This window comes from Elephas maximus, chromosome 12 (genome assembly GCF_024166365.1).
Source record: "Elephas maximus indicus isolate mEleMax1 chromosome 12, mEleMax1 primary haplotype, whole genome shotgun sequence".
Lineage (NCBI taxonomy): Eukaryota > Metazoa > Chordata > Mammalia > Proboscidea > Elephantidae > Elephas > Elephas maximus.
This window is the reverse complement of record NC_064830.1, coordinates 92,235,379-92,258,513: the sequence shown is the minus strand read 5'-3', so window position 1 is coordinate 92,258,513 and position 23,135 is coordinate 92,235,379. Positions and strand designations below refer to the sequence as shown.

The 23,135-nt window shown below is 54.7% G+C and overlaps 3 protein-coding genes across 11 annotated transcripts; 2 read left to right on the top strand and 1 right to left on the bottom strand.

The window, feature by feature from the left end:
* The first annotated feature begins 1,878 nt into the window (after positions 1-1,878).
* On the top strand, positions 1,879-7,810 carry ACHE (acetylcholinesterase (Cartwright blood group)). 5 transcript variants are annotated; one of them, XM_049903921.1, is made up of 6 exons: positions 1,879-1,976; positions 3,091-3,272; positions 3,555-4,645; positions 5,003-5,487; positions 6,441-6,610; positions 7,450-7,810. In XM_049903921.1, exons 3-6 carry the CDS (start codon positions 3,578-3,580, stop codon positions 7,569-7,571), a joined length of 1,845 nt encoding a protein of 614 aa, XP_049759878.1. In that variant the 5' UTR covers positions 1,879-1,976; positions 3,091-3,272; positions 3,555-3,577; the 3' UTR covers positions 7,572-7,810. The 5 variants fall into 5 exon arrangements, with proteins under 5 accessions (XP_049759878.1, XP_049759882.1, XP_049759877.1 ...); XM_049903923.1 differs by lacking the exon at positions 1,879-1,976 and adding an exon at positions 2,048-2,463; XM_049903925.1 differs by lacking the exon at positions 3,091-3,272 and having other exon boundaries at positions 5,267-5,487.
* A 256-nt stretch (positions 7,811-8,066) lies between these two features.
* Positions 8,067-9,108, top strand: UFSP1 (UFM1 specific peptidase 1 (inactive)). Its single transcript, XM_049903882.1, has one exon. It carries the CDS (start codon positions 8,489-8,491, stop codon positions 8,915-8,917), a length of 429 nt encoding a protein of 142 aa, XP_049759839.1. The 5' UTR covers positions 8,067-8,488; the 3' UTR covers positions 8,918-9,108.
* Positions 9,109-9,182: 74 nt separating this feature from the next.
* On the bottom strand, positions 9,183-22,486 carry SRRT (serrate, RNA effector molecule). Of its 5 annotated transcripts, none has more exons than XM_049903878.1 (20): positions 22,192-22,486; positions 21,750-22,008; positions 17,187-17,315; positions 16,805-16,951; positions 16,368-16,580; positions 14,420-14,589; positions 14,107-14,291; positions 13,793-13,891; positions 13,590-13,707; positions 13,238-13,392; positions 12,809-12,870; positions 12,609-12,687; positions 12,122-12,310; positions 11,200-11,373; positions 10,951-11,104; positions 10,574-10,767; positions 9,992-10,148; positions 9,723-9,824; positions 9,481-9,607; positions 9,183-9,374 (listed from the first exon to the last, which is right to left on the bottom strand). In XM_049903878.1, the coding sequence occupies exons 2-20, from the start codon at positions 21,869-21,871 to the stop codon at positions 9,299-9,301; spliced, it is 2,652 nt and encodes an 883-aa protein (XP_049759835.1). In that variant the 5' UTR covers positions 21,872-22,008; positions 22,192-22,486; the 3' UTR covers positions 9,183-9,298. The 5 variants fall into 5 exon arrangements, with proteins under 5 accessions (XP_049759835.1, XP_049759834.1, XP_049759836.1 ...); XM_049903877.1 differs by having other exon boundaries at positions 21,750-21,889; XM_049903879.1 differs by having other exon boundaries at positions 9,723-9,812; positions 21,750-21,889.
* Positions 22,487-23,135: the final 649 nt, after the last annotated feature.

Below are 23,135 nucleotides of genomic sequence, written 5' to 3'. Positions count from 1 at the left end.
CCACATCTCCATTGTACAGGCCTAGGAATTCATGCATGCTTGCTAGCGCAGCCCCGTTTTGGAGCGTGATGAGAAGGCAAGCCCCCATCACTACCATGGCCTTCACGGATCAAACATCCCTGCAACCTTCCGACTGGGACAGGCCTCTGCTCACACGTTCAGGGTTTGCTTTTGTCATTCTAATTCATAATTACTGCCCTCGGGTTCCTTTCTCTGGCAGCAATATCAACTGTCCGTCTTTCTGTCCGCTACCCCAGAGAGGTGAACTGAAGGACATGATCTAACCAGTGGGGAACCCTCGACCAGTGGGCCAGGACGCTGAAGGCCGGATGCAGAGGGCCTCTGTGTCCAAGAAGGGGATTTGGGGTGACTGAAGAGTGCAGCGCGGAGAGCCTGAGACAGTGGGAAGAGATAGCAAGGGGTTCATCTACCCAACCCATCTCCCAGGCCAGGGCGGCTACCTTTGTCGCCATCTGGCGGCCACCGCTGGCGAACGGAGGGAAGATCAATCGCGCGTTTCGGGTCCTGCGGGGGCCGGTTCCCGCGGGGCAGGCGGGCTGGCGACACGTCCAGCTTGGAAAACCGAGAACCGCTCCGCCCAAGGCGGGTACGCCACTGGATTCAGGCGACCCCCGCGACCCTCGGCGAGCCCCGAAGACCCGCTGCCTTCGGCGCTACGGACGAACGTCCGCAGCGCTGCGGGGCGCGCAGCGGTCAAAGTGAGTGTGCGCGCGCGCGCCCGACACCCGCCGCGCCCCGCACAGCCGCGCGCGCGCACGCACGCCCCGGCCCTAGCCCGCGCGGGCCGGAATCCCAGGCCGCGGTTCGCGGGCTCGCTGGCTTGTTGCCCCCGGAGAAAAAGGCCCTTCGGTGTGGCGAATTCGCGTTGTCACATCGCCGCGCACTTTTTGCACCCTCACCTCGGGCCCGAGGACGCCGCCGCGGCCGCATAGTTCCTTTAGATGAGCCCCTGGAGGGCGGGTCGTGGGGTTCTGCGTGGTCCAGGCTCCTCGGTGCAGGCTGGGGCTCCCTGGCCAGGCCGCTCCCACCTGCCGGCGCGGCGGCCAATGGGAACTAGGCCTGGTGATGTCATGCCCCGACCGGACTCTGGTGACGAAAGTCCGAGGTCACCCGTCAGGGAACCAGCGCGAGCCCACCCGCGAGGGTTCCGGAAGTTTCCACTGCAGCTGTGGAGTGCGGCCTTGCCCCGCAGCCCTGCGCGTGGCCCCGCGTTGGCCTTCCCTCTTGGGTGACCCCGATTCACCTCTTCCTCCCCACGGGAGTCTCTTTCCTCCATAGGGGTCCCCCATTTCCACTCCTGATCTCATATTCACATCTTCATTCCCACAGGTGTCCCCTCATCCCCAGGAGTGTCCCACGCCACCCTTTCTCTATCAGTGGTACCCCGAACCCTGAGGGGGTCCTCAGTCACATTTTCACGTGCCGGTCCTCCCATGCCACCCCTGGCTGTGTCGTGTCCAGGGAGGTCTCGAGGACTGAGGGCCCCTGGCCCTGCGGCAACTTCCCGAGCCTCGACAGAGACTGTTAGTCTGTCCCAGTGTGTCCGTCCGTCTGTGAACGTCGGCCACTGAGTCCGTCTGTGTCTGTCACTGCATGAGGCTGTCCGTCTGCGTGTCTGTCACCGCGGGCTTCTCCCCGTCTGTCACCGTGGGGTCCCCCGCCGCTGCGGGTCTTTCTGTCGTGCCTGTCGCTGAGTATCCGTCTGGGCCCCCGGGTCTCCGGGTCTCAGCTCCAAGGGAGTGAGAGAGTGGGGAGGCGGCAGCCAGGGGACGCGGGAGGGGCGAGGGCGGAGACAGTGGGCGGGGGCGGGCGGGGGCGGGCGGGGGCGCCGCGCGGCCCGGAGGGGTGTGTGCGGGGGGCCGGAGGCGGCGGCTGTCAGAGTCGGCTCAGCCTGCGCCGGGGAACATCGGCCGCCTCCAGCTCCCGGCGCGGCCGGCCCGGCTCGGCCGCCTCAGGTGAGTCTCCGGCCTCGCACAGGACGCTCCTCCGGCCCGCGGCCCATCATTCGCCCGGGGGAAGGCGCGCTCCCCGAGGGGGTCTAGGCCCCCAGGCCCGACGCCCCCCCACCAGCGCCCGAGCCCCCGGGCCCGCCCAGCGACGCCCCCCGCCTCCCCACACGCATCCTTAACTCTTCCCTCACCGCCGCGTACTTACGGACGTCGCCAGCCGGGGAACGGGCTCCCCGCGGGGCTGGCCGCCTCCTCTCCTCTGGGATTCCAGTGGGGACCCCCGAGCGTCCCTTGCCCCGCTTGCCCCCAAGTCTGGGGTCACTGGAAGGCGCCCCCTGCTTGGGGCGGAACCCGTGCTACGCAGGTTCCTATCTCTGGCTGGGCCCCGGGATCCCGAGGGCTAGGGCTCGCGCTCCCCTGCGCAGCACCCGGCGGAGGTCCCCTCCGAGGCCCAGGCGCCCCCCTCCCGCGGGGACTCCGTCTTTATTTTTTGGTAAGGGGAGGCTCAGCGGAAGCCCCGAGTTATAATTAGCCGCACTCGGGTTTCCTAGTTAATCCCCAGCACCACCACTCTGCAGCTCAGGGCGGCGGGCGCTGGGTGAGGGGTAACCGCCGGGAGAGGGGGGAGTTCCAACCCGGGGAATTTTGATCCCTTGGCTGGAGATGCCGGAACCACAGCAGCTGCTGCCCCAAAATAGCGCCCCCGCCCCTGCAGCCGGGGATCTCCTGAGCTCCTGGAACACGGGCGTCCCGGCTCGCCCTTCAGGCCCCTCCGCAATGCCCACGAACCCCCAGACCCCCGCCCCAAGTTCCTGGCTCCCGGGCTTGGGGCGGGGAGCGCCGTCCTTTTCTCGGTCTCTACTGCCGCCGCCTGGCGGCAGCGTGCAACACAACATCGGACGGATAGGGGACTCGAGTCTTGGGGGGCGAGGGCTGGCAAGCCTGTTTGCTGGGGTTAGGCAAGAGATGCGTGCAGCAAACGGGAACCAGCGAGTCCTAGCTAGCTGTGCTAGACAGTGGATGAGGCAGGGCAGGGTGGGGCAGAGTGTGAAGCAGGCAGGACTTGGAGTGCCCCAGGACCTCCGGCTCCCACACCCTGAATACCCAACCCACCCCCCAGAGACTCAGCCCTGGACAGCCCAGGAGAGGCTTGGGCTGCGCCTTCACCCCGCCGCAAGCTCCTCTATCAGCGCCGCCTGTCAGTGAGGGCCCCGCCCCTGCCGTGTGGCCTCTGCGTGGACTGCGGCCTCTGGTGTCCGCACTGCACGCACTGGGCCAGGCCCAGTACACGCAGCGGGGAAGGTGAGGGCTGAGGGCCCTCTGCGAGGCAGGGGGAGGGGACGTTCCTTGGCAAGTCTGGTTTGTCTGTCTGGATGTGTGTCTGCCTAGTCTCTGCCTTCTTGCTTCTGTCTGCCTGTGTCCTTGTCTCTGCCTGTCTCCCTCCCTCTATTTCTCTCCTCCTCTCTGCTAACCTGCCCCACCTCCTCTGCAGCTCAGTGATAACCCTTGGGCAAGAGTGTTACCTAATCTCCTCCCTCTGGGGTGCCTCAGGCCTTCACCCTTTGCCTTTTTTTCTCCCAACAGACACCCTGCCTGCCCTGACAGTCATGCGGCCTCCGCGGTGTCCCCTGCATATGCCTTCCCTGGCTTCCCCACTCCTTCTCCTCCTCCTCTTCCTCCTTGGAGGAGGTACAGGGGCTGAGGGCTTGGAGGACCCAGAGCTACTGGTGACTGTGCGTGGGGGCCGGCTACGGGGCATCCGCCTAATGGCTCCTGGGGGCCCTGTCTCTGCTTTTCTGGGCATTCCTTTTGCGGAGCCACCCGTGGGCCCCCGTCGCTTTCTGCCACCAGAGCCCAAGCGGCCCTGGGCAGGAGTGCTGGACGTCAAGGCTTTCCAGAGTGTCTGTTACCAGTACGTGGACACCCTGTACCCTGGTTTTGAAGGCATCGAGATGTGGAACCCCAACCGTGAGCTGAGTGAGGACTGCCTCTACCTCAACGTGTGGACACCATACCCCCAGCCTTCATCCCCCGCCCCTGTCCTGGTCTGGATCTATGGGGGTGGCTTTTACAGTGGGGCTTCGTCTCTGGATGTGTACGATGGCCGCTTCCTGGCACAGGCTGAGGGGACTGTGTTGGTGTCCATGAACTACCGGGTGGGAGCCTTTGGTTTCCTGGCCCTGCCAGGGAGCCGGGAGGCCCCAGGCAATATGGGTCTACTGGATCAGAGGCTGGCACTGCAGTGGGTGCAGGAGAATGTGGCAGCCTTTGGGGGGGACCCAACATCAGTGACGCTGTTTGGGGAGAGTGCAGGTGCCGCCTCTGTGGGCATGCACCTGCTGTCCCCCCCTAGCCGGGGCCTGTTCCACAGGGCTGTGCTGCAAAGTGGGGCACCCAATGGACCCTGGGCCACCGTGGGCGTGGGAGAAGCCCGCCGCAGAGCCACACTTCTGGCTCGTCTCGTAGGCTGTCCCCCAGGCAGCACTGGTGGCAATGACACAGAGCTCGTGACCTGCCTACGGACACGGCCAGCCCAGGACCTGGTTGACCATGAGTGGCACGTACTGCCTCAGGAAAGTGTCTTCCGCTTCTCCTTTGTGCCTGTGGTAGATGGAGACTTCCTCAGTGACACACCCGAGGCCCTCATCAACGCTGGAGACTTCCAGGGCCTGCAGGTGACTAATGGATGGAGAGGGTGGAGTTGGTTCCTCTGGGCCCATTCTCCCACCCACTTCTCCCCCCCACCCCCGGAGACCCAGGCATGAGGGCTCCTCAAGACCCACTCCCAGAGGCCCAGGCTTCCAGCCCCGATTCCCACCTCCTCCTCCCTGAGGACTCAGGCACAAACACACTCAGACCCCAGGGTGGTCAAAGGAATGGAAATGTGGGTATATTTTCTCTTTCTCTCCATCCCTTCCCCAATCTCATGTTCTCTTATTCTGTGGTTCTGGGTCTATAACTGTTCATCTCTCTGGCTCTTTGTTCTGTCTGCCTGTCTGTCTGTGCCCCCATCCTTCATCCTGTCCCCCCAGGTGCTGGTGGGTGTGGTGAAGGATGAGGGCTCCTATTTTCTGGTTTACGGGGCCCCAGGCTTCAGCAAAGACAACGAGTCACTCATCAGCCGGGCCCAGTTCCTGGCCGGGGTGCGGGTCGGGGTCCCCCAGGTGAGTGACCTGGTAGCCGAGGCTGTGGTCCTGCATTACACAGACTGGCTGCACCCTGAAGACCCAGCACGGCTTAGGGAGGCAATGAGTGATGTGGTGGGTGACCACAACGTGGTGTGTCCTGTGGCCCAGCTGGCTGGGCGACTGGCCACCCAGGGTGCCCGGGTCTATGCCTACACTTTTGACCACCGTGCCTCCACGTTGTCCTGGCCCCTCTGGATGGGGGTGCCCCACGGCTACGAGATCGAGTTCATCTTTGGGCTCCCCCTGGAACCCTCCTTAAACTACACCGTTGAAGAGAGAATCTTTGCCCAGCGGCTGATGAGATATTGGGCCAACTTCGCCCGCACAGGGTCAGCAGTGCTGATGGGGAGGAGGGCCTTTGGGAGCCAGGGAGGCAACGGGGGAGCAGAGACAGAGAGAAGGGCATAGAGACAGAAAAGGAGAGATGGAAAGGAAAGATTCACAAGGAAAAGAAGACAAATAGGGAAGAGAGAAAAGAAGATAAAGGGGGAGAGACCCAGAGAGAAACGAAGGCAGGATGGCAAGTTCTAAAGGGATGAAGACAGAGGGAGAGAAAGGCAAAGTGAAGAACAGATAAACAAAGAGACAAAAACAAAGGAACTCGAAATTCAGAGCTGAATTGAACCAAAAAAAAAAAAAAAAACCTGTTGCCCTGGAGTTGATTCTGACTGATAGTAACCCTATAGGACAGGGTAGAACTGCCCCACAGGATTTCCAAGGAGTGGCTGGTGGATTCTAACTGCCAGCCTTTTGGTTAGCAGCCAAGCTCTTAACCACTGCTCCACCAGGGCCCCTTAAATTGGACCTCTGGTGATTTATTAGCTGTGTGACCTTCCCCTACTGCACACTCCCCCCACCCCGCCATCAGTTTATTTGCCTGAAGAGGGGACAATAAATCCAGCATCTAATGGATGTTGCCAAAAGTAAATGTGATGTTTTAGAGATAGGACTGGTCCTGGTTAACATAGTAAGGGCTCAAAAAATGACAGCAACTTTTTTTTAATGGGGGAAACGGAGAGGAAAAACTGAGAGACAGACAGAAAGAGGGAGACCAAGAGGTAGGAGAAAAGTGGAGACTCCCTGACATGGGGGACAAGGAAGACAAGAAAGAAGGGTTGAGGTCGGGGGAGGGATGGGAACGGGGTTCTCCCTAGACCTAAAGATGCCCAGGGTTAGGAAGCCCTTGCCTCTCCTACTCCATTTCCACTCCCCATCCCTCACTCCCATCCCCCTGGGGCGGGGCAGGCTTGCTTGGGTCTGAGCCTTCCCTTTCCTCCCGCAGGGACCCCAATGATGCCCGGGACCCAAAAGCCCCGCAGTGGCCACCGTACACGGCGGGCGCACAGCAGTACGTCAGCCTGAACCTACAGCCGCTGGAGGTGCGGCGGGGGCTGCGCGCGCAGGCCTGCGCCTTCTGGAACCGCTTCCTACCCAAATTGCTCAGTGCCACCGGTACGCAGGGGCCAGCCCGGGAGGGCTGGGGGGGGGGGTGGGGAGAAAAAGGGGCGAGGAGAGAGAGTGGAGTAGGAGCCGGCTGGGTGTAACCCCTCTCTTCTCCCCCTCCCCAGCCTCGGAGGCTCCCTGCACCTGCTCAGGCCCCGCCCACGGGGAGGCTGCCCTGAGGCCCAGACCCGGCCTCCCCCTGCCCCTCCACCTCCTCTCCCGGCTCCTGCGGCTGTGACCATGGCCTCCTCCCCTCCGGCCTCAGGCGGCCTCTCCTCTAATGAGTGGTCCACCGTGGGGAAGGGCCCCACTCAGGGATCTCCAGCTTAACGACCCCTCCCTTATCAAATCAAGAGACTCATACTGGACAGAGGGGGAGGGGTGACCCACGACCCGACTCTGGGACCCACAGGCCTTTGTTGTTTGAATAACGCCAAATACTTTCATATATGAAATTAACCTTTGCAGCCTAAGCCTGCTGTTGCGGGGAGAGGGAGGACCCGGAGCGAGACAGCACCCCCAGTGGGACTATAACTGTCAACGATTTGTCTCTTTTTTCCCCCACCAACCCATGGATCCTCCCCCTCTGATCCCTCTGTCCCCTGTCTTCCGGTCACTTTCTCCTCCCTCTCCTTCCTGCCATCCTTCCCTGGCCCCGCCTCTATCTCCATCCTCCCTCTCGTCTTTGCGTTTTTCACATATTCTCCTGATCCTCTTTCCATCTCACGTGGCCTCCCTACGTTGTCCGTGTGTCCTCCCTACACCCACGTTCCCCACCCCCAATGTCCATTTCCCGACCTCCCCCGTGTTGTCTTCCCCCCACCCACTTGCCGGCACCCTGGCCGCAGACACGCTGGACGAGGCGGAGCGCCAGTGGAAGGCCGAGTTCCGCCGCTGGAGCTCCTACATGGTGCACTGGAAGAACCAGTTCGACCATTACAGCAAGCAGGATCGTTGCTCAGACCTGTGACCTAGGCGGGACCCCTGGACCACCCCCCACCCGCCGCCCTGTCCGCCCCACCTCCTTGCTGTACATACTATTTATTTAAAGGCTGGGATATAACACAGATGAGCCCCAGGCCCTGTCCGCCCTGACTTTCCCCCGGGGGGGCTCCCCGTCCTCTGCATGTCTCGGGCCGAGCTCCCTCCCCTGCGGTGCCTTCGCCCCTCTGGGCTGCCAATAAACTGTTACAGCCACAGGAGTGTGCACGTCTGGGGAGCGGGGGGTAGGGGCAGAACGCCTGGATCGCTGGGGCTCAGAAACTGGAGATGCGGGTTCTAGAGGCTGTAGGACGTGTGGCTCCCTGAGGCGGGGTGCTGGGCGCCCGCGTCCTGGGCCGCAGAGGAGTCGACGCCCGCCCCGCCCCGCCCCATCCCCGCCCCGCCCCGCCCCCCTCCACGCAGTGAAGATCGCGCCTGCGCCGTGCGGCCGGCAGAGGCGGCGCAGCGGAAGGGCGGGCGCAGCGGTGCTTTGTGGGAGTTCTTCGTTGTCCCGCGCCGGGTGAGTGACCCGAGCGGCGCGCCAGTCCTGCCCGCAGCCGGCCCAGGACCTGGGACCCAGAGGCAGCGCTGAAGCCCAGCGTTCTCCCTGGATTCGCTCCTCGTCGCCAGGAGGACGCATCTACCCGGCCTCGGTGACCGCCGCCACCGCCAACCGCCCTGGAGCCGCTGAGAGACGTCCACCTGGGCCTGGCCCCGCCGTGCCGCGGCTCCGCTCGCCTGGCCCTCCTCTCGGGCCACTACCTCTACTATCACTACGGCTGCGATGGTCTGGACGACCGGGGCTGGGGCTGCGGCTACCGCGCCCTGCAGACGCTCTGCTCCTGGCCAGAGGGCCAGCCCGTCGGCGTGCCGGGGTTGGCCGCCGTGCAGGCAGCCCTGGAGGACATGGGCGACAAGCCCGCCGGGTTCCGGGGCTCCCGGAGCTGGATTGGCTGTGTAGAGGCCAGCCTCTGCCTTTCCTACTTCGGAGGGCCCCAGGGGCGCCTGTGCCACGTGCCTCGTGGCGCGGGGCTTCAGGGGGAACTGGAGAGGCTCTACTCCCACTTCTCGGAGGGTGGGGGGCCTGTAATGGTGGGAGGTGATGCGGACGCCCGAGCCAAGACCTTGCTGGGAGTCTGCCTGGGGCCAGGAACGGAAGCCTACGTCCTGATACTGGACCCTCATTGCTGGGATGCTCCTGAAAACCCCAGTGCACTACAGGCTGCTGGGTGGGTGGGCTGGCAAAAGGTAACCAGAGCCTTTGACCCAAACTCCTTCTACAACCTGTGTTTGACCAGCCATAACTCAGAAAAGCAGCAGCACACCCTGGACTGAGGATAAGGGCCCAAAACTGAGACTGCCTTTGGCACCAGCCCATGTCTCTGACTACATATACATGCATACCTTTTCACTTCTTAAAAAGGGGAAGAGGGGTGCCTAATGTCAAGCCCCAGGGCAGTCCCAGCAGTGCCTGGGGCATTTGGCATCAATAAAATTGGCAAGTTCCAGCCAACGATGGCCCCAGCCAATCTTTGATGGCCCCAGCCAATCTTTGCGAGGATTTGGGGAGGTACATACATAATGTACACTCAGGTAGGCATCACTGGGGAAGCGCTTTTATTGGCAGTATGGCTGAATGTACAAAAAATCCTCAGAACTGTATGGGACAAGGCAGTCATAATTACAGATGATACCAAGTGAGGGAAAGTGGATGGCTCAGAAGAAATCAACATCATCTGGGGCATCCAAGTCACGATATTCCACAATGGCCCTTGGGTCTCCACGAACCATCCTGTGAGGTAAAAGGTAAAATGGGATGAGACTTGAGGGTCCCTAAAAGGGAGTTTGAAGAGGGCAACACAGAGCCAGAAAGTTTGGGCATCACAGCTCATTCTCACCTGTTGCGGGGTTTCCCAGGATAACCTCCTTGGCCTCGAAAGGCATCGTAGTTCCCTCGGCCGGCACCATATGGGGCATGGGGGTATGGAGGTCCTCCTGTGGGGACTGCAGGGCGGACAGCACCAGCTATGAAAAAAATCATAGTTGAGTTGAAAAATCACAACCTCGATTATGTCCCAGCTAAATTTTCTCCCAGCCCCACACAACCACCAACCCCTTTCCTCTCCCCTCCTATACTTACCTCCATAGCCTAAGATGGGGGGCCGGGGCTGACCATAGGGCATCAGGCCCTGGGGCGTCTGGTGTGGGTAAGGGAGTCCCGGGGTCAGGCCTGGGGGGAGTACAACACGGACAGGGACATGAATTACTGCGGGAGGAGGTGCATGAAAAACTGTCCTAGGAATATGGTCTAAAGGTGGGGTAGACTTCTCAGGGGGTGACATGTTAAAGGGAGTCCCTAGACAACCAAGGGTAAGACGATGTGGCGGACCCTCATGGATCGTATCTTACTCTGGGCAGGGCCAGGTGGCTGAGCTGGCTTGATCTCAGGCAGAGCTGGGCGCTTGGCATCAGTGAGGAAATTGTTAAAAAACGCCACCTCCTTCTTCACTTCCTCAATTTTCTCTGCATGCTTGTTGAAGATATGTTTGCGTACAAACTCAGGGCCCTGGGTGAAGAGGAGAGCCTCAGAACAGAACAAGGAGTATGGATTCCCTAATCCTCTCCACAAGGAGCTGTAGTGCCGCAGTGGCTAAGCATTCAGCTGCTAACCAGAAGTTCAGCCATTTGAATCCACCAGCCACTCCACAGGAGAAAGATGTGGCAGTCTGCTCCTGAAGATGACAGCCTTGGAAACCCTATGGTGCAGTTTTACTCTGTCCTACAGGGTCACTATGAGTCCAAATTGACTTAACAGCAACAAATTTGGTTTTTGTTTTTTTTAAATCTTCTCCACAGACCCAATCTGGAAAAATCACTCTCCCCTCCTGCCAGTATCCAGGTAGTCCCAGTTCCCTCCCCAGGCCTTTAGACTTCTTGGCCCAAACCCCTCCTCCCACCATTCTAATAAGCCAACTCTCTAACATCTCAGACCTTGAATTTTTTGCCACTGAGAGGGCATAGCCACTTATCCTTGCCCAGTTCCTGGGTGTTGGAGGTGACAAATTTTTCCACTTCCTGCTCAGGGTCTTTGCGACCCATTTTCTGGGCTTCCTCCTCTGAAAGAGATTCTCGAACACTCAACAGCGGAGTCAGCTTCTCCTCAAATGTCTTCTGCCACTCTAGCACTGTAGTTTGGGAAGAGAGATGGAGAGCAGGTTGGAGAAGGGAGCCAAAAGCAAGGAATTGTGGAAGGAGAGAATTTAAAGGAGGTAGCAGAACACTGCTATCAGAGCAGGAATAAGACTAGACACAGCTAAAGAGAAAAGGAAACCTCAGAGGAATCAGCAATGGGGAGCCTGGCAACTCACCTTCTCCGTGACTGATGCGATTGGGTGGCATGGGGCCCCGAACATGGATGATGCCACAACGGTTGGGCATTTCATCTTCATTGGGGTACTCGCATGTGTTATAATAGTCCAGGGAATGTACAATGCGCAAATAGAGAAGGAGTTTGTCCAAAACCTAAAGGAAAATGAGAAGCCAGTTAGGACCTACTAATTCACCATACTACTACCCTGAGACATGTTCTCCCATGCCCCACACGGCTAAACCAGCACCTTGATCAGCTTCTCATCCCGTTCCACATTGATCTCCGCTGGGTTCCCTTCCTTCGGAGGCTCCTCAGGGGGGGCCCCCCCACTGCTCCCCAGCAGCTCCTCCTCCTCAGCGCTCACCTCCTCAATCAGGTAGTCAGTGATATTCTTCAAGATTGGGTTCTGAGAGGGCAGACTCTGGAGGGAAGGGAGGAGGGGTTGGGGCGATGAGCAGGGGCAGACAAAGCAGAGAAAACCCTTCAGGGTAGAGGGCCTAGGGATCTCACCTGAAAAGGCAACTTGAGGGGGAATGGAGTTCAGGTCTCACTTGACCTGTGGCCTTTGCTCACTATTTGTCTTCATTATCTGCCCTACCCTAATCCTCATGGCATAGTGGTTAAGTGCTATGGCTGCTAACCAAGCGGTCGGTAGTTCAAATCCGCCAGGCGCTCCCTGGAAACTCTATGGGGCAGTTCTACCCTGTCCTATAGGGTCGCTGTGAGTCGGAATCAACTCGACAGCAGTGGGTTTGGCTTTTTTTGTTTTGTTTTGTTTTGAACCCACAAATAAGGAGCCCTGGTGGTGCAATGGTGAAGTGCTCAGTTAGTAACCAGAAGGTCAGCAGTTCAAACCCGCCAGCCTCTCTGGGGGTAAAAAAGACCCGGTGATATGCTCCCATAAAGATTATAGCCTGGGACGGTTCTACTGTGTCATATAGAGTCCCTGTGAGTCAAAACTGACTCAACAGCATACAACAACCCACAAATAATTACTAGCGCCAGTCTGTTCTGTTGGGCATTGGAGGTGTTGTTACCCAGGCAGGAAGGGGCAAACAGAAGCAGATGGGTACAAGGAGTCACTGCTACAGCTCAAGGGAGACCAAAGTGCCCACAGCAGATGAGATAGCATCAACTACTTTTGAAAGTCTCATGGGGGAGTCACTGACCGTGGAAAGAGGAGGTGTTCCAGGCTCTGAAGCCCAGAGCTGGGTCCTGTCATCCAGCGTGTGGATCAGCTTGGCTGCCAGCTTGATGTCATTGCGCACTATCTGCTTGTGCTGAGTGATGCCATTGATATTGCGGACACGACGGGTCAGATCTCTATTCACACCAGGGCTCAGCTCACACTCCCGGAGCTGTAGGAAACATGTCATCAGTGGGCTCACCCACCCTACTGCAACTTGCCCAAGTGCCAGCAACTCCAACACTGGCCCTATTAGTGTCAGTGCTAAGACTATGAGCTTTCCGAGGACAGGGACCAGCTGTGTCTTGTTCACGGTAACGATCCCAGAGCCTAGCCCAGAGCCAACAGTAAACAGTTCATGTGAGTGGGCTGAATGAGGTAGGGTGCAGAATGAATGAATCCGTGGACAAAGGAATCCATATGGAGCATGGAGTGCCAACTTCCCCTCTTCCTCAGAACAGTTCACTTACTCGGATGTTTTGCAGATTCCAACAGATCTCTTTGATATTGACACTGCGGTCAAAGGTCACCCAGCCACGACGAAAAAATCTAACCAAGAGAAAAAAGAAAAACGTCAGCATCATCCAGGAGTAGGGGAGTGTTAGCCATTAACCCTCCTCTGCATCTTCTCTCCCAGGTATCGAGGGTCACGCTGCCCTCAGTTCCTCACCTCCTCTCCGGCTGGGGCTCCGATAGTGCCACACGCATAAAGCCTGGGTATCTTTTACAAAGCTAAAAAAGCAGAAGAAAAGAAACCCCATTTAGTGATGAGACAAGAATTCACTTATTCCTCCAATTCTCATGTCCTCAGAACTCCAGGGGATACCGCCTTTTAATTTACCCCCCCCCATCCCACGCACCCCCACCGGCAAGGAAAAACCAGTAAAGGGCTTAAGAATGCCAGCACCTGAAAGCAAATGGTGCAATCAGGGTCAGTCCTAGAAGGGTATGGCCCCATGGGAAGGGGTCTCACCATTAGAAACATAGGAATATATGTCTAGACATGTAATGTCCTGTGCCTTGCCCCTCCTCAAGGAATACGGCCTGGTTGTAAGGGTCTGCGTGTCATCCCTGTTCCAACACCATCTCCCCCACTCACAGATATGATCTCGGCCCGGGAGATGTTGGGCGCGATGTTACGCATAAAGAGAGAGCAAGTCTTATGCAAGGGCCGAGGTTTACATTCCAGCCCTGGGGCCTCCTTAGGCTTCTCCCTTTCTTCTTCCTTGGGCTTCTCCTTTTCCTTGAGCACTTCTGTGCAGGAGGTGGCAGGAGTTGGTGAATTTTTTTGTTGAATTCAGAGGGGACAATACAGAAGTAAGCTGTTACCACCTCCCACAGAAGTCTTCCCAAACAGGCACCCCCTCCATCCCATCAACTTCACCAACCTCTAATGAACCCTACCACCCTATTCATTTGGAAGAGAATGGACTACAGAAGATAAAACCTACCAGCCTCCTCCTTCTCTTCTTCAGCTTGGCCATTCTCAGACTCAGATTCGGACTCAGATACACTGCCTTCGTCAAAGCTGTCATCACCACTATGCTTCCTATTCCGCTTCTTGCTACTCTGTGAGAGACATGGCAGGAGGGGATGGGTCAGAATCCAGGACCCCAGCCCTGAAAGTCTGATCCCCATGTCAGAGATAGTCTACCTTTTTGGCTTCCTTCTCAGAGTCTTCCTTTTTCTCTTCCTTTTCCCCGTCACCCTCGGATTTCTTAGTTTTGTCATCATTAGAACTATCGTTCTCAGCCTACAAGAAGAGACAATCACTGGGGATGTCATATCTCCCCTTCAACCTTTATCAGACGGTCCCCTCCCACCCTCCACAGCTCAGCCCAGAGGCTCTTCTCTATCCCCACTCACATTAACACACAACTCCCTGGGTTCCAGCCCCTTTGGACCACAGCACCACCACAAAGAAGCTCCATTCCTACCCTCCCCCTCTCAGTGGCCCATCACTCAGACCTGTTTGCCATCTTCTTTCTTGTCATCCTTATCATTGGCCTTGCGCTCTCCATCCCCCGGCCCTGGCCCAGCCCGGGTTTCCTCTTTCTTGCTGGGCTCCCCAGGCTTTCCTGCCTGTTCCTCCTCCTCCTCCTGCTCCAGAATGCGTAGATCATTCTCTGTGCCTCCTTCCATCTTAATCACAGCTATAACAAAAAGAGGAGAAATCATAATCCAGGAATCCTAGCCTTCAGCCTCTGGCTTTCTGTCAACCTGCTCCTGTTTCCCAACAAGACAGCCTCCAACCTCATGCCAACCTTCCAAATCCACATACCTGCATCCAGCATCTTGACAATGGCATCAGCTTTGTCTATGTCCAGGAGAAGATTATCAAACCAGCCACTCTCCATAAGAGAGAGGAATACTCTCAGTCGATTTTGCAGGGCCCCCCGGGCCTCCTGACGACGCTTCCCCACCTCATCTGGGTGGTACTTAGACCGAAACCTGAGAAGGAACAGGGGAGGGAAAACACAAAACACTCACTGGAAGTCAGGGCCAGGACATGAGGTGGGGCCCAGAAAAGTCAGGGCATAGCCCCCAACCTCTCACACCCACAAAAGATCACGAAAGCAGAGATTAGGGGAGAGGGGTGCACTAGAACCACCCAATCAATCCCAAAGGGAACCAAAGGTCGTGCTCTGAGAAGATGTGAGGGAGGACCAAGAACTAAGAGCTCTGGATTTGGAAAGAAAAATGACTAAGGAGGGAGGCCAGGCTTAGTGAGGCAGATTTATTGCCCCAAGTCTCTGGGAAATATGAACTTAAAAAGTTACAGTTTCCCACCAAAGCGCCAGAAAGGACGACTCAGGAAATGTTAGGCCCCAAAGACCTCCCTTCTTGCCAACCCCAAACTCCAGTCATTAAAGGACTGCTCCCACCAAGTCCCTCCATCCCTAGAGGGGAGATAGGGAAACCTGAAATGCACCAGGTAGAAAAAGGCAGGATATTTTTCTCCCCCTTGGGAAGACAAGCAAGATGGTGAGGGGACAGGGAAAAACCAAAGGGAAAAATTGAAGTGCCCTTATAACCTCAGGTATTGCCCACGGGGACAGAGAAAAAAGAGGGGTGGGGCATAAAAAGGAAACATTTAAATAGGACCGTGGGGAGAAGGGGCAAAAGAAACCAGGAGTATGAGAAAGAGGGAAAAGGTGAAAATTTCCCAGAAACCAAAAACAAGGGGAAAAACTGAAGACCAGACAGAGAGAAACTGAAAACACAGAGAAAGAAGTGTTAGGGAGCAAGTAGAGGGACGGAGAACGAATAAAATTAACTAAGGAACTGAGACAAAGAAAGAAGAGGACAGAGACAGAACAGAAACACATGTTCAGTGTTAAGAGAAAAAGAAAAGCCGCAGGCATCACCTCCAGGATCTTTACCTTGGCTGCTTGGTCAAACAGAGCTCAAGATTTAACTAGCCGCGCCCAGGGCCCATGCTGGCTGGTGGGCCACCGGCTGGCTCCTGGCTGGGGCTTCCCGGCCCGGGTGCCCCCCCCCCGCGGGACTCCGCGGTGGGGGCCCTGACTGACTAGCTGCCTGAGCAATCACATTCAGCTAGACCACTGCATTGTGCACAGCGGTGCCCTGCCTGTCTGCCTGGCCGGGGCAGCGCGGCTCAGCCCAGGGAGCTCATGTATGGGCTGGGTATGGTGGGGGTGAGGTGGGTTTGCTCCGAGCTCCGTCGATGGGCGGGTGTAGTTCCCAGTTCTGGCTCTTTTCAAGGAGGAGGAGCAGAAAGAGGATGAGGAGGAGGAGCAGGAAGGGGGGAAAAGATGGTTGATTAAAATTAAAACATCCACAAAAGGAAAAAAAATTAAAATTCTTTTTCTGTCAAATGACCCTGAGATCTTTGTTTTCTTGTCTGGATTCACTCGTCGTTTTTGGGAGGATGCCACAGCCATAGAGGGTCCCAGCGACCAGGAATGACAGTGACCCAATGCCAGCAAGTGGGAAACAGTCTGCTGCCCCAAGGGGCCAGGCGTCTCCAGCCAGCTGCCTGGAGGTATCCAACTCACTGAGGACAGCGGGAAAGGGAGGTGGGGTAGGGCCGTGGCAGTCGTTGAACTGAGGAGACCCCATCAGCGAATGCTGTTGTACTTCCCATCCCCCACCCCCAGGAAACTCCGGTTTGGGGAAAATGGGAAGAGGACAGGGCTGCATGCTCCACTGGCTGGGCCAGGAGAAACATGCCAGGGAAAATGCAGCAGACAAGTCGGGGCACTTACCACTCCTCATCTTTATGAGCCAGGAAGAAATCCTGCATCTGCTGCCTCCGAAAATCCAGCTTGTAGTCATTGTAACGCTTAACTGCCTCTGTCTCATCCACAGAGTCATCCAGTGACAGCAGAAACTCCTTGAAGGTCTTCATGACTGGTGGAGGCACACCCAAGTCGATCTCTGCGATGCTGCCCAGCCTGGGGGGGGCCCGGTCAGGAGGTCTTGGTTGTGGGGGAAGAGGGTGGGGGGATGGGGGTGCCGAGGTAGCCAGCTGCCCCCTTCCTTTGCCCACCATGGACGTCAGCCCAGGCATCAATTGCTACCACCCCCACAGGCACTCCTGTGTGTGCCTGAGCCACTTCCTGGCTCCGGTCATGGTATTCAGCAACCCCAAACCACCCGCAAGCCTACCAACTCCCTTCTCCAGAGAACCCCAGGTCTTTACCTGGCCTGGATAGGCAGTACATGATGCTGCATGATGTGGACGTCTGGGTGGCCCCAGGGCTGAGGGGGGCCATAAGTTGGGCCCCCACCCCCCCCAGCATAGGGCATCTCATAGCCACTGTGGTATGGGTCAGAACTGTGCTCATCCCTGAGGGTGGGGGACACAAAAGTCAGAGAAGGGAACCATCCCTCTAGAACATGAAGGAGAATAAGACGGAGGGGCATCTAGGGAATATGATCTCTCACCAAGGGTGTAAAGGGACAAAGAAACAATCAGTTTACGGGAAATTTGAGAAAAATTCAACGAAGACGATAGAAGAGAGCTGAGGCCCAGGTGGAACTGAGGCTAAGGAGAGGACACAGAGAAACTACAGCCATCTCACCAGTCTCGCCTCATGCGCTTTTGCGGGGGGCTGAGCTCATGGCGGGGAGGAGAGAAGCGTTCTCGCCGATTTCGGTCATAGTCCCGGTATTCACCCCGACTGCGGCGCTCCCGGCCACGGTCCCATTCTCTGGAGATAAAAACAAGAAATGGTAACTAAAGAGACAGCTGGATATCCCAAGGCTAACCTCCTGGACAGGCCCTATCCCACCAGGCTGTGGTGAAATGAGTTCCTTTATGTAGCCTTTTGCCTTGGTCCTTTGGAAAAACAGCTTGGGAGATTTTTTTTCCCCTAACCCTGGGGAGCTACCTTTGCCCCAGTTCTTTGGAAAAGCACCTTGGAGGAAGGGGGGCTCCCAAGTTGTTTTCTATCTCAGAGAGTCATTTGTTACCTTCGCCCAGGGATTCCGCAGGTTGATTTCTGGGTAAGCTGAAAACCCTATGATTTGCTACTTTTTTTCTGGCCATGGACTAGTCTGCCCTGTGAGTCGTCTGTTTTAGGCACCTTGCAGGGACTGGTCAATTTGCTATGCAAATATGGGCTTGAAAATCCACCCAATAGGATTCAGTGACTTGTGAGGATTGATCTGTTTATGGTTCTCCTAGGAGGACAAAATGAAGAGGCTGCTCATATAAGCAGCCAACCCCACAGCGGTTTTTAGAGGCAAGAAGAGAAAAGCAGCAGAGAGAGAAGAGGCAAGGAACCTCCTACAACAGCTATTTCCTATAAGAGCTGTAACATGGGTCAAGTGCTGTTAACACTGAAGATGGCAAGTGGCCCAGAAAGGGGTCCTAGCCAGCGGTGACAGGCCCAGAAAGGGGTCCTGTGGCAGAGTCGGTGGTGAAGGCAGAAAGCTGTTGCTAGGAAAACAGCTAAGAGAGCTGAGCAAGCTCCAACACTGGCTATGAGCTGGGTCAGTTAACATAGAAAAGGCCTCTGGCAGGGAGGCCGAAGGCCAAGGTGGGTGTGCATGGCTGAGAGGAGGGCTTGCCTGTTGGCACAGTCAACAGGAAGGCCTAAAAGCTGTCCTGGTTGGAAGCTGTCCTGCACTGAAGAAGGAAGGGATGTGCTCTCCACCCGGGGGAAGCCTCCCGAGCCTTGCCTATGTGCTTCCTAACCCTGATCCCGAATTATTCCTATTACTTCCAAGTGGATCTTGATCCCAAGTTGTAGCATGTTATCTCCCCAGTAGACCACATAACTAAGAGTATGATCTGTGGGGCCACTGCAACGAATTACCAAACCAAGTAGAGTGTGCCATGGGGGAGCAGCTAGTGTCAGAAATGGTGAAAAGTTGGAGAGAGGAGGTATGTGTGACCTCCACCTCACAGGAACCAGCTTTGTGCTGATCCTGATTCTTATCTCTCGGGAATCTAGGTGACTTCTGATGCTAGGCTGCCTAAAATTATAAAACTGCACTCTAAACAGAAAAACCCTGGTTTACTTCATCACTTCAACCACTGCCCACAAACTCTACCCCAGCGTTTTTTCTGAGCTCCAGACCCACATAAATTACCCCTAGATAGACATCCAAGGAGCCCTGGTGGTGCAACAGCTAAGCACTCAGATGCTAACCAAAATGTTGGCAGTTCAAACCCACCTAGCAGCTCCACAGGAAAAAGACCTGGCAATCTGCTCCCATAAAGGTTACGGTCTAGAAAACCCTACGGAGCAGTTCTTTTCTGTCACATTGGGTCACTATGAGGCAAATTTGATGCCACAGCACATAACAACAAATTAGAAGCCACTATCACCTCAAATTCAGCATGTCAGAACGGAGCCTGTTATTCCCACCACTATGTACTCAAACTTGTTTCCCTCCTCCTGTTCCCCTCTCAGTTATATCAACATATCATCATCTATCCAATTATCAAGTTATCACCCTCACAGCAAATGTTACTGTCTTGTTAATCCTCTGCCTCAAAACCTATTAAACCTGCCCTGTCTTTGCCACCTCACTAACTCTAACCTGATCTGTAGCCTGGTTGTTTCTCCTGGGACTGCAGCAATGGTTTTGCCCCGGCCCCTTACCCTCCTCTATTTTACTTTCAAAGTGGTCTTTCTCAAACACAAATCTGATTGTGCCATGCCCTTGCTTAAATGTTAGTAAATAACACTATTCAAAACCTTTGTTTCTAGCCGTAATTCTGGCCTCTTCTCTAACCCAGTAGTTGTCAAACTTTTTGGTCTCAGAATCCAATCTCAAAATTGAGGATGCCAAAGAGTTTTTGATCATGTGGGTTCTACCTGTCAATATTTACCATACTCCAAATTAAAACAAACAATAAAAATTTAGTATTTATTCACTTATAGAAGAAGCCCTAGTAGCACAGTGGTTAAGCACACAGCTGCTAACCAAAAGGTCAGTGGTTCAAACCCACCAGCTACTCTGAAGGAGAAAGATGTGGCAGTCTGCATCCATAAAGATTTCGACCTTGTAAACACCATGGGATAGTTCTACTCTGTTCTCTAGCGTTACTACGAGTCAGACTCAACTCGACGGCCATAGGTTTGGGCTTTGTTTGGTTTATTCACTTTTAAATTACATTTAATATAAACTACATGTTTGTGTAAAAATTACTATTATCCAAAACATTTTAGTGAGAAAATGGCATTGTTTCATATTTTACAAATCTCTTTAAGGTCTAGTTTAACAGAAGACAGGATTCTATTATTTGCTTCCACATTCAAATCTATTGTGCCATGTTGTTTTGGTCGATGTATATGCAGAAAATTCAGCCTCACACTGATATGTAATTTGAAAAGGGAGTACTATGGTAGGCTTTTCAGGTAATTACGGATAGCGTTCTTTGATACTTCTTAAAACAAGGGTAGTTTTAAGGTTAGTTGCAATGTGGCCTCTGAAATCTTATCAGTGAACTCGTCGGCTACGTTATACTCTGCTACGTTAAAATCCACTCTTCTACCTTGCTCTTTCAACGACTTTTGACACATTTCATTGAACAATATAAAAATAACAAACATTACCAGCTATCTCAGACACGTATCGAGAGTCTAATAAAATTAATCACTGTGACTGCTTCATCAGGACCAGTCTTCAATGAAACTGGCAGTGAAGAATACAATAATGACTACTGACACAGTTTGGCACCACTGCCTTAATTTGTGCTAAGGTGCCAGGAGTTTTATCCACCATTGCTATAGCACCATCAGTGCAAATGTCACTATAGTTAAAGTTTCAGTAATACCTTAGTATTTCTATAGTTTTAACCTCACAGACATCTGAAAGGGTCTCGGGGACCAAGGGCCTGTGGACCGCCATTTTGAGAATCACTACTTAAACCAAGCCAGAATTTGTACTGTTTTCTGCACACAATGTACATCCACAACTCCAACATACTCCCTCCATCTGTGTTTGGGGAATTCCCCCATATTCTTCCATGTCTGGCTAAGTGCCACCTCTCCCGTAACCAGGACAGACCACCCTGATACCCTCCTTTAGAAGGATTTTCCCTCAGTGCTTTTTATGATCTTCTTTTATATATGCTCATTTGCAGTATAGCCCCAAGGCCACTCCAAACACTCCTTAAAGGCAATGACTACATCTTATCCATCTTCAGAACTCCTTTCTCTTCCAACATTCTTAGAAAATACCCAGGAAAACAGGGTGGCCAGGTAGGATCTCCACAGCTAAGAGATACGGTGGGTGGCGAGTTGAATGATTAACTGAACTCTTTTTCCCAAATGATACTGATGAATAAAAGTTATCACAATAAGTCACCGCGAACTCTTTGTAACAGTCTGTTTCCAAATGGGGCCTGCCATCAGCTCACTGATGTCAGCCGCTTAGATTAAAAAAAAAAAAAAAACCACCTGTATTTCCAAAAAACAATAAACCTTGATTATTTAAAACCCTATCAGAAGTTTAAGGTAAATACCCTAACTATAATTAACTCAAAAACATCCCAGCAACCTAATCACTAGCATATTCAAACCTAACCAATTAACTCAATTAGCACTGTCCAAAGAACTCTTTTTGAAATTTTAGGCAAAACAATTACAAGAAATTTTATCATATCCTGCCAGGGAACTAAGCGGTCTTACAATCTCCGCAGTGAAATCAATCCTATAATAACATTGCTTCTGCATTAACGTTTTGGAGGTATAATTTACAAACGATAAAATACACAGATTTTAAGTGCACATATAAATATTACTTCTTTATACTTAAACTCAGATTTTCAGGATAGTTCAAAAATCAAGCATATAAAAAATCAATTCAAACAGTATAAAGTGTTTACGGAAGAGAAGGTACTCTTGGGAGCAATTCAGAATGACACTGACAAGGATGCTGATAGAAAAGCTAATTTCTTTTCATTTACAAAATGCTTCCAAAGTTTAAAAAAAGACACATGCTTTTCTGGCTAACAACAAACACGATGAACCGTATGAAATTGCCGTTTCTGTACACCAAGACCGTCAAGTATCATAAGTTTAATTAAGGTTCAGCCTAATAAAGTCATAGGAGAAAAGTTAATAACAGGGGATTGTAAACAGAATGAGACTGGAAAACAAAACAGAGAAAAAGCTTAAATGTCTCACCGGTCATTCCAGTCGTCCCCTCGACGTCTTTCATCTCTTTCCCGAGAACGGTCATAGTCGCTGCGCTCTCTTCTAAACTTGTCCCTGCGCCTTCGATCATACTCGTCATCACTGTCACCCATAGCACGGTCTGAGGGGGCCTGAGGCCCAGGGAGGAGTAGTCAAGATGTTGATGAACAATGACGAGAAGAGGAAAGGCTCGCCTCCCTCCCGCAAGGGCCTGCCTTCCGCTGCTCCCGCCATCCTAATCTCTTTTTCCCTGGCAAGTGGATGAAATGAAAGGCTCCGATACTTCCGCTCGCCCCACGGGTCTCCCCGCCCCACCCATGGCGGCCCAGGCCCGACAGCCGCCTCCAACGGCTCCCCGCCGGCCCTTGGGCCCGGGTCCCTGAGTCTCGCAGCAGCGCGGGCCGCAGGCCCTGGCATCCGCCCCTCCCCCCACCTGGGATCGGTCGCGGCCGTTGGCCTAGCGCTCCGGCGGGCTTCTTCTCCGGGCGGCCCGGGCCCGCGTCTTCGCTTCTGGCACGCGACGAGAACAACGCGCGCGGTGAGACCGAGACGCGAGGATCTCAGCGGAAGGAGTCGGAGAGACTAGAAGAAAGCAGGGCGGCAGAAGATGGGCAGTCGGCGCGCGCCGTTCACACCGCGCTTGCGCCACTTGCCGAACGGCGCTAACTACTCCTTTCGCGCCGAACTGGAACTACAGCGGACGATCAGGGCTAAGGCGGGGAGAACAGAAGGATGATGGGAGGAGGCGGGGCCAGGAGGTCTCGCGTGTCTTCCTGCACGAGAACTGCCAGAGCGAGAAAAACTACGGGAGTCGGGCAGAGCCAAGCTTAGCCGCCGTGGTAGCGCCTTTTGGGCGTGAGAGAGTGTTCTCTCACGTGTGTCCGGGGTCTAAGACAGTTCGCATCCAGCCGTTGCCCTCCGACCTGATCTTTTTATTTGGGGTTCCTTCTGACCTCATCGAGAGTGGCTTCGCCCTTTGGGCAGGGCAAGGGCATGGGCTTGGGGAGTGTTGGCCTTAGGGGAAGAGAGCAACCATTTTAAAGTCTCTCCTCCCACCATTTCGTGCTCCCACACAGACCGTACGTGCTACCTGCAAAACCCATTGTTCCTGCACTTCGACAAAAGTGCCCACTTTTAAACAAAATTGGCAGATCTGAGCGTTATCTCAAACCAATAGTTTCATGATCATGGTTGTGTAGAGGCCTGACCAATAGGCAGCATCTTGCCTGCCCCCAGATTAAATGCACCACCACCCAAAATGGATAACTCCAAGTCCTTTTTCAATTATTTGAGTATTAAGGCTTAATAGGGAACATTGCTTCTCTAGAGCATACTGCAGCCTTGCTCCCAGCACTGAGAGGAGGAGTATCTTTACAC

Bases quoted from the DNA above. Each gene is read 5' to 3' on its own strand.
- ACHE (XM_049903920.1), top strand. From the start codon at position 3,578: ATGCGGCCTCCGCGGTGTCCCCTGCATATGCCTTCCCTGGCTTCCCCA. The intron at 4,646-5,002 runs GTGACTAATGGA...CTGTCCCCCCAG, and splicing joins GAGACTTCCAGGGCCTGCAG to GTGCTGGTGGGTGTGGTGAA. The intron at 6,611-7,449 runs GTACGCAGGGGC...CCCTGGCCGCAG, and splicing joins CAAATTGCTCAGTGCCACCG to ACACGCTGGACGAGGCGGAG.
- UFSP1 (XM_049903882.1), top strand. From the start codon at position 8,489: ATGGGCGACAAGCCCGCCGGGTTCCGGGGCTCCCGGAGCTGGATTGGC.
- SRRT (XM_049903878.1), bottom strand. From the start codon at position 21,871: ATGGGTGACAGTGATGACGAGTATGATCGAAGGCGCAGGGACAAGTTT. The intron at 11,374-12,121 runs GTCAGTGACTCC...CCTTCCCTCCAG, and splicing joins GAACACCTCCTCTTTCCACG to AGTCTGCCCTCTCAGAACCC. The intron at 9,375-9,480 runs GTGAGAATGAGC...TTTACCTCACAG, and splicing joins CCTGGGAAACCCCGCAACAG to GATGGTTCGTGGAGACCCAA.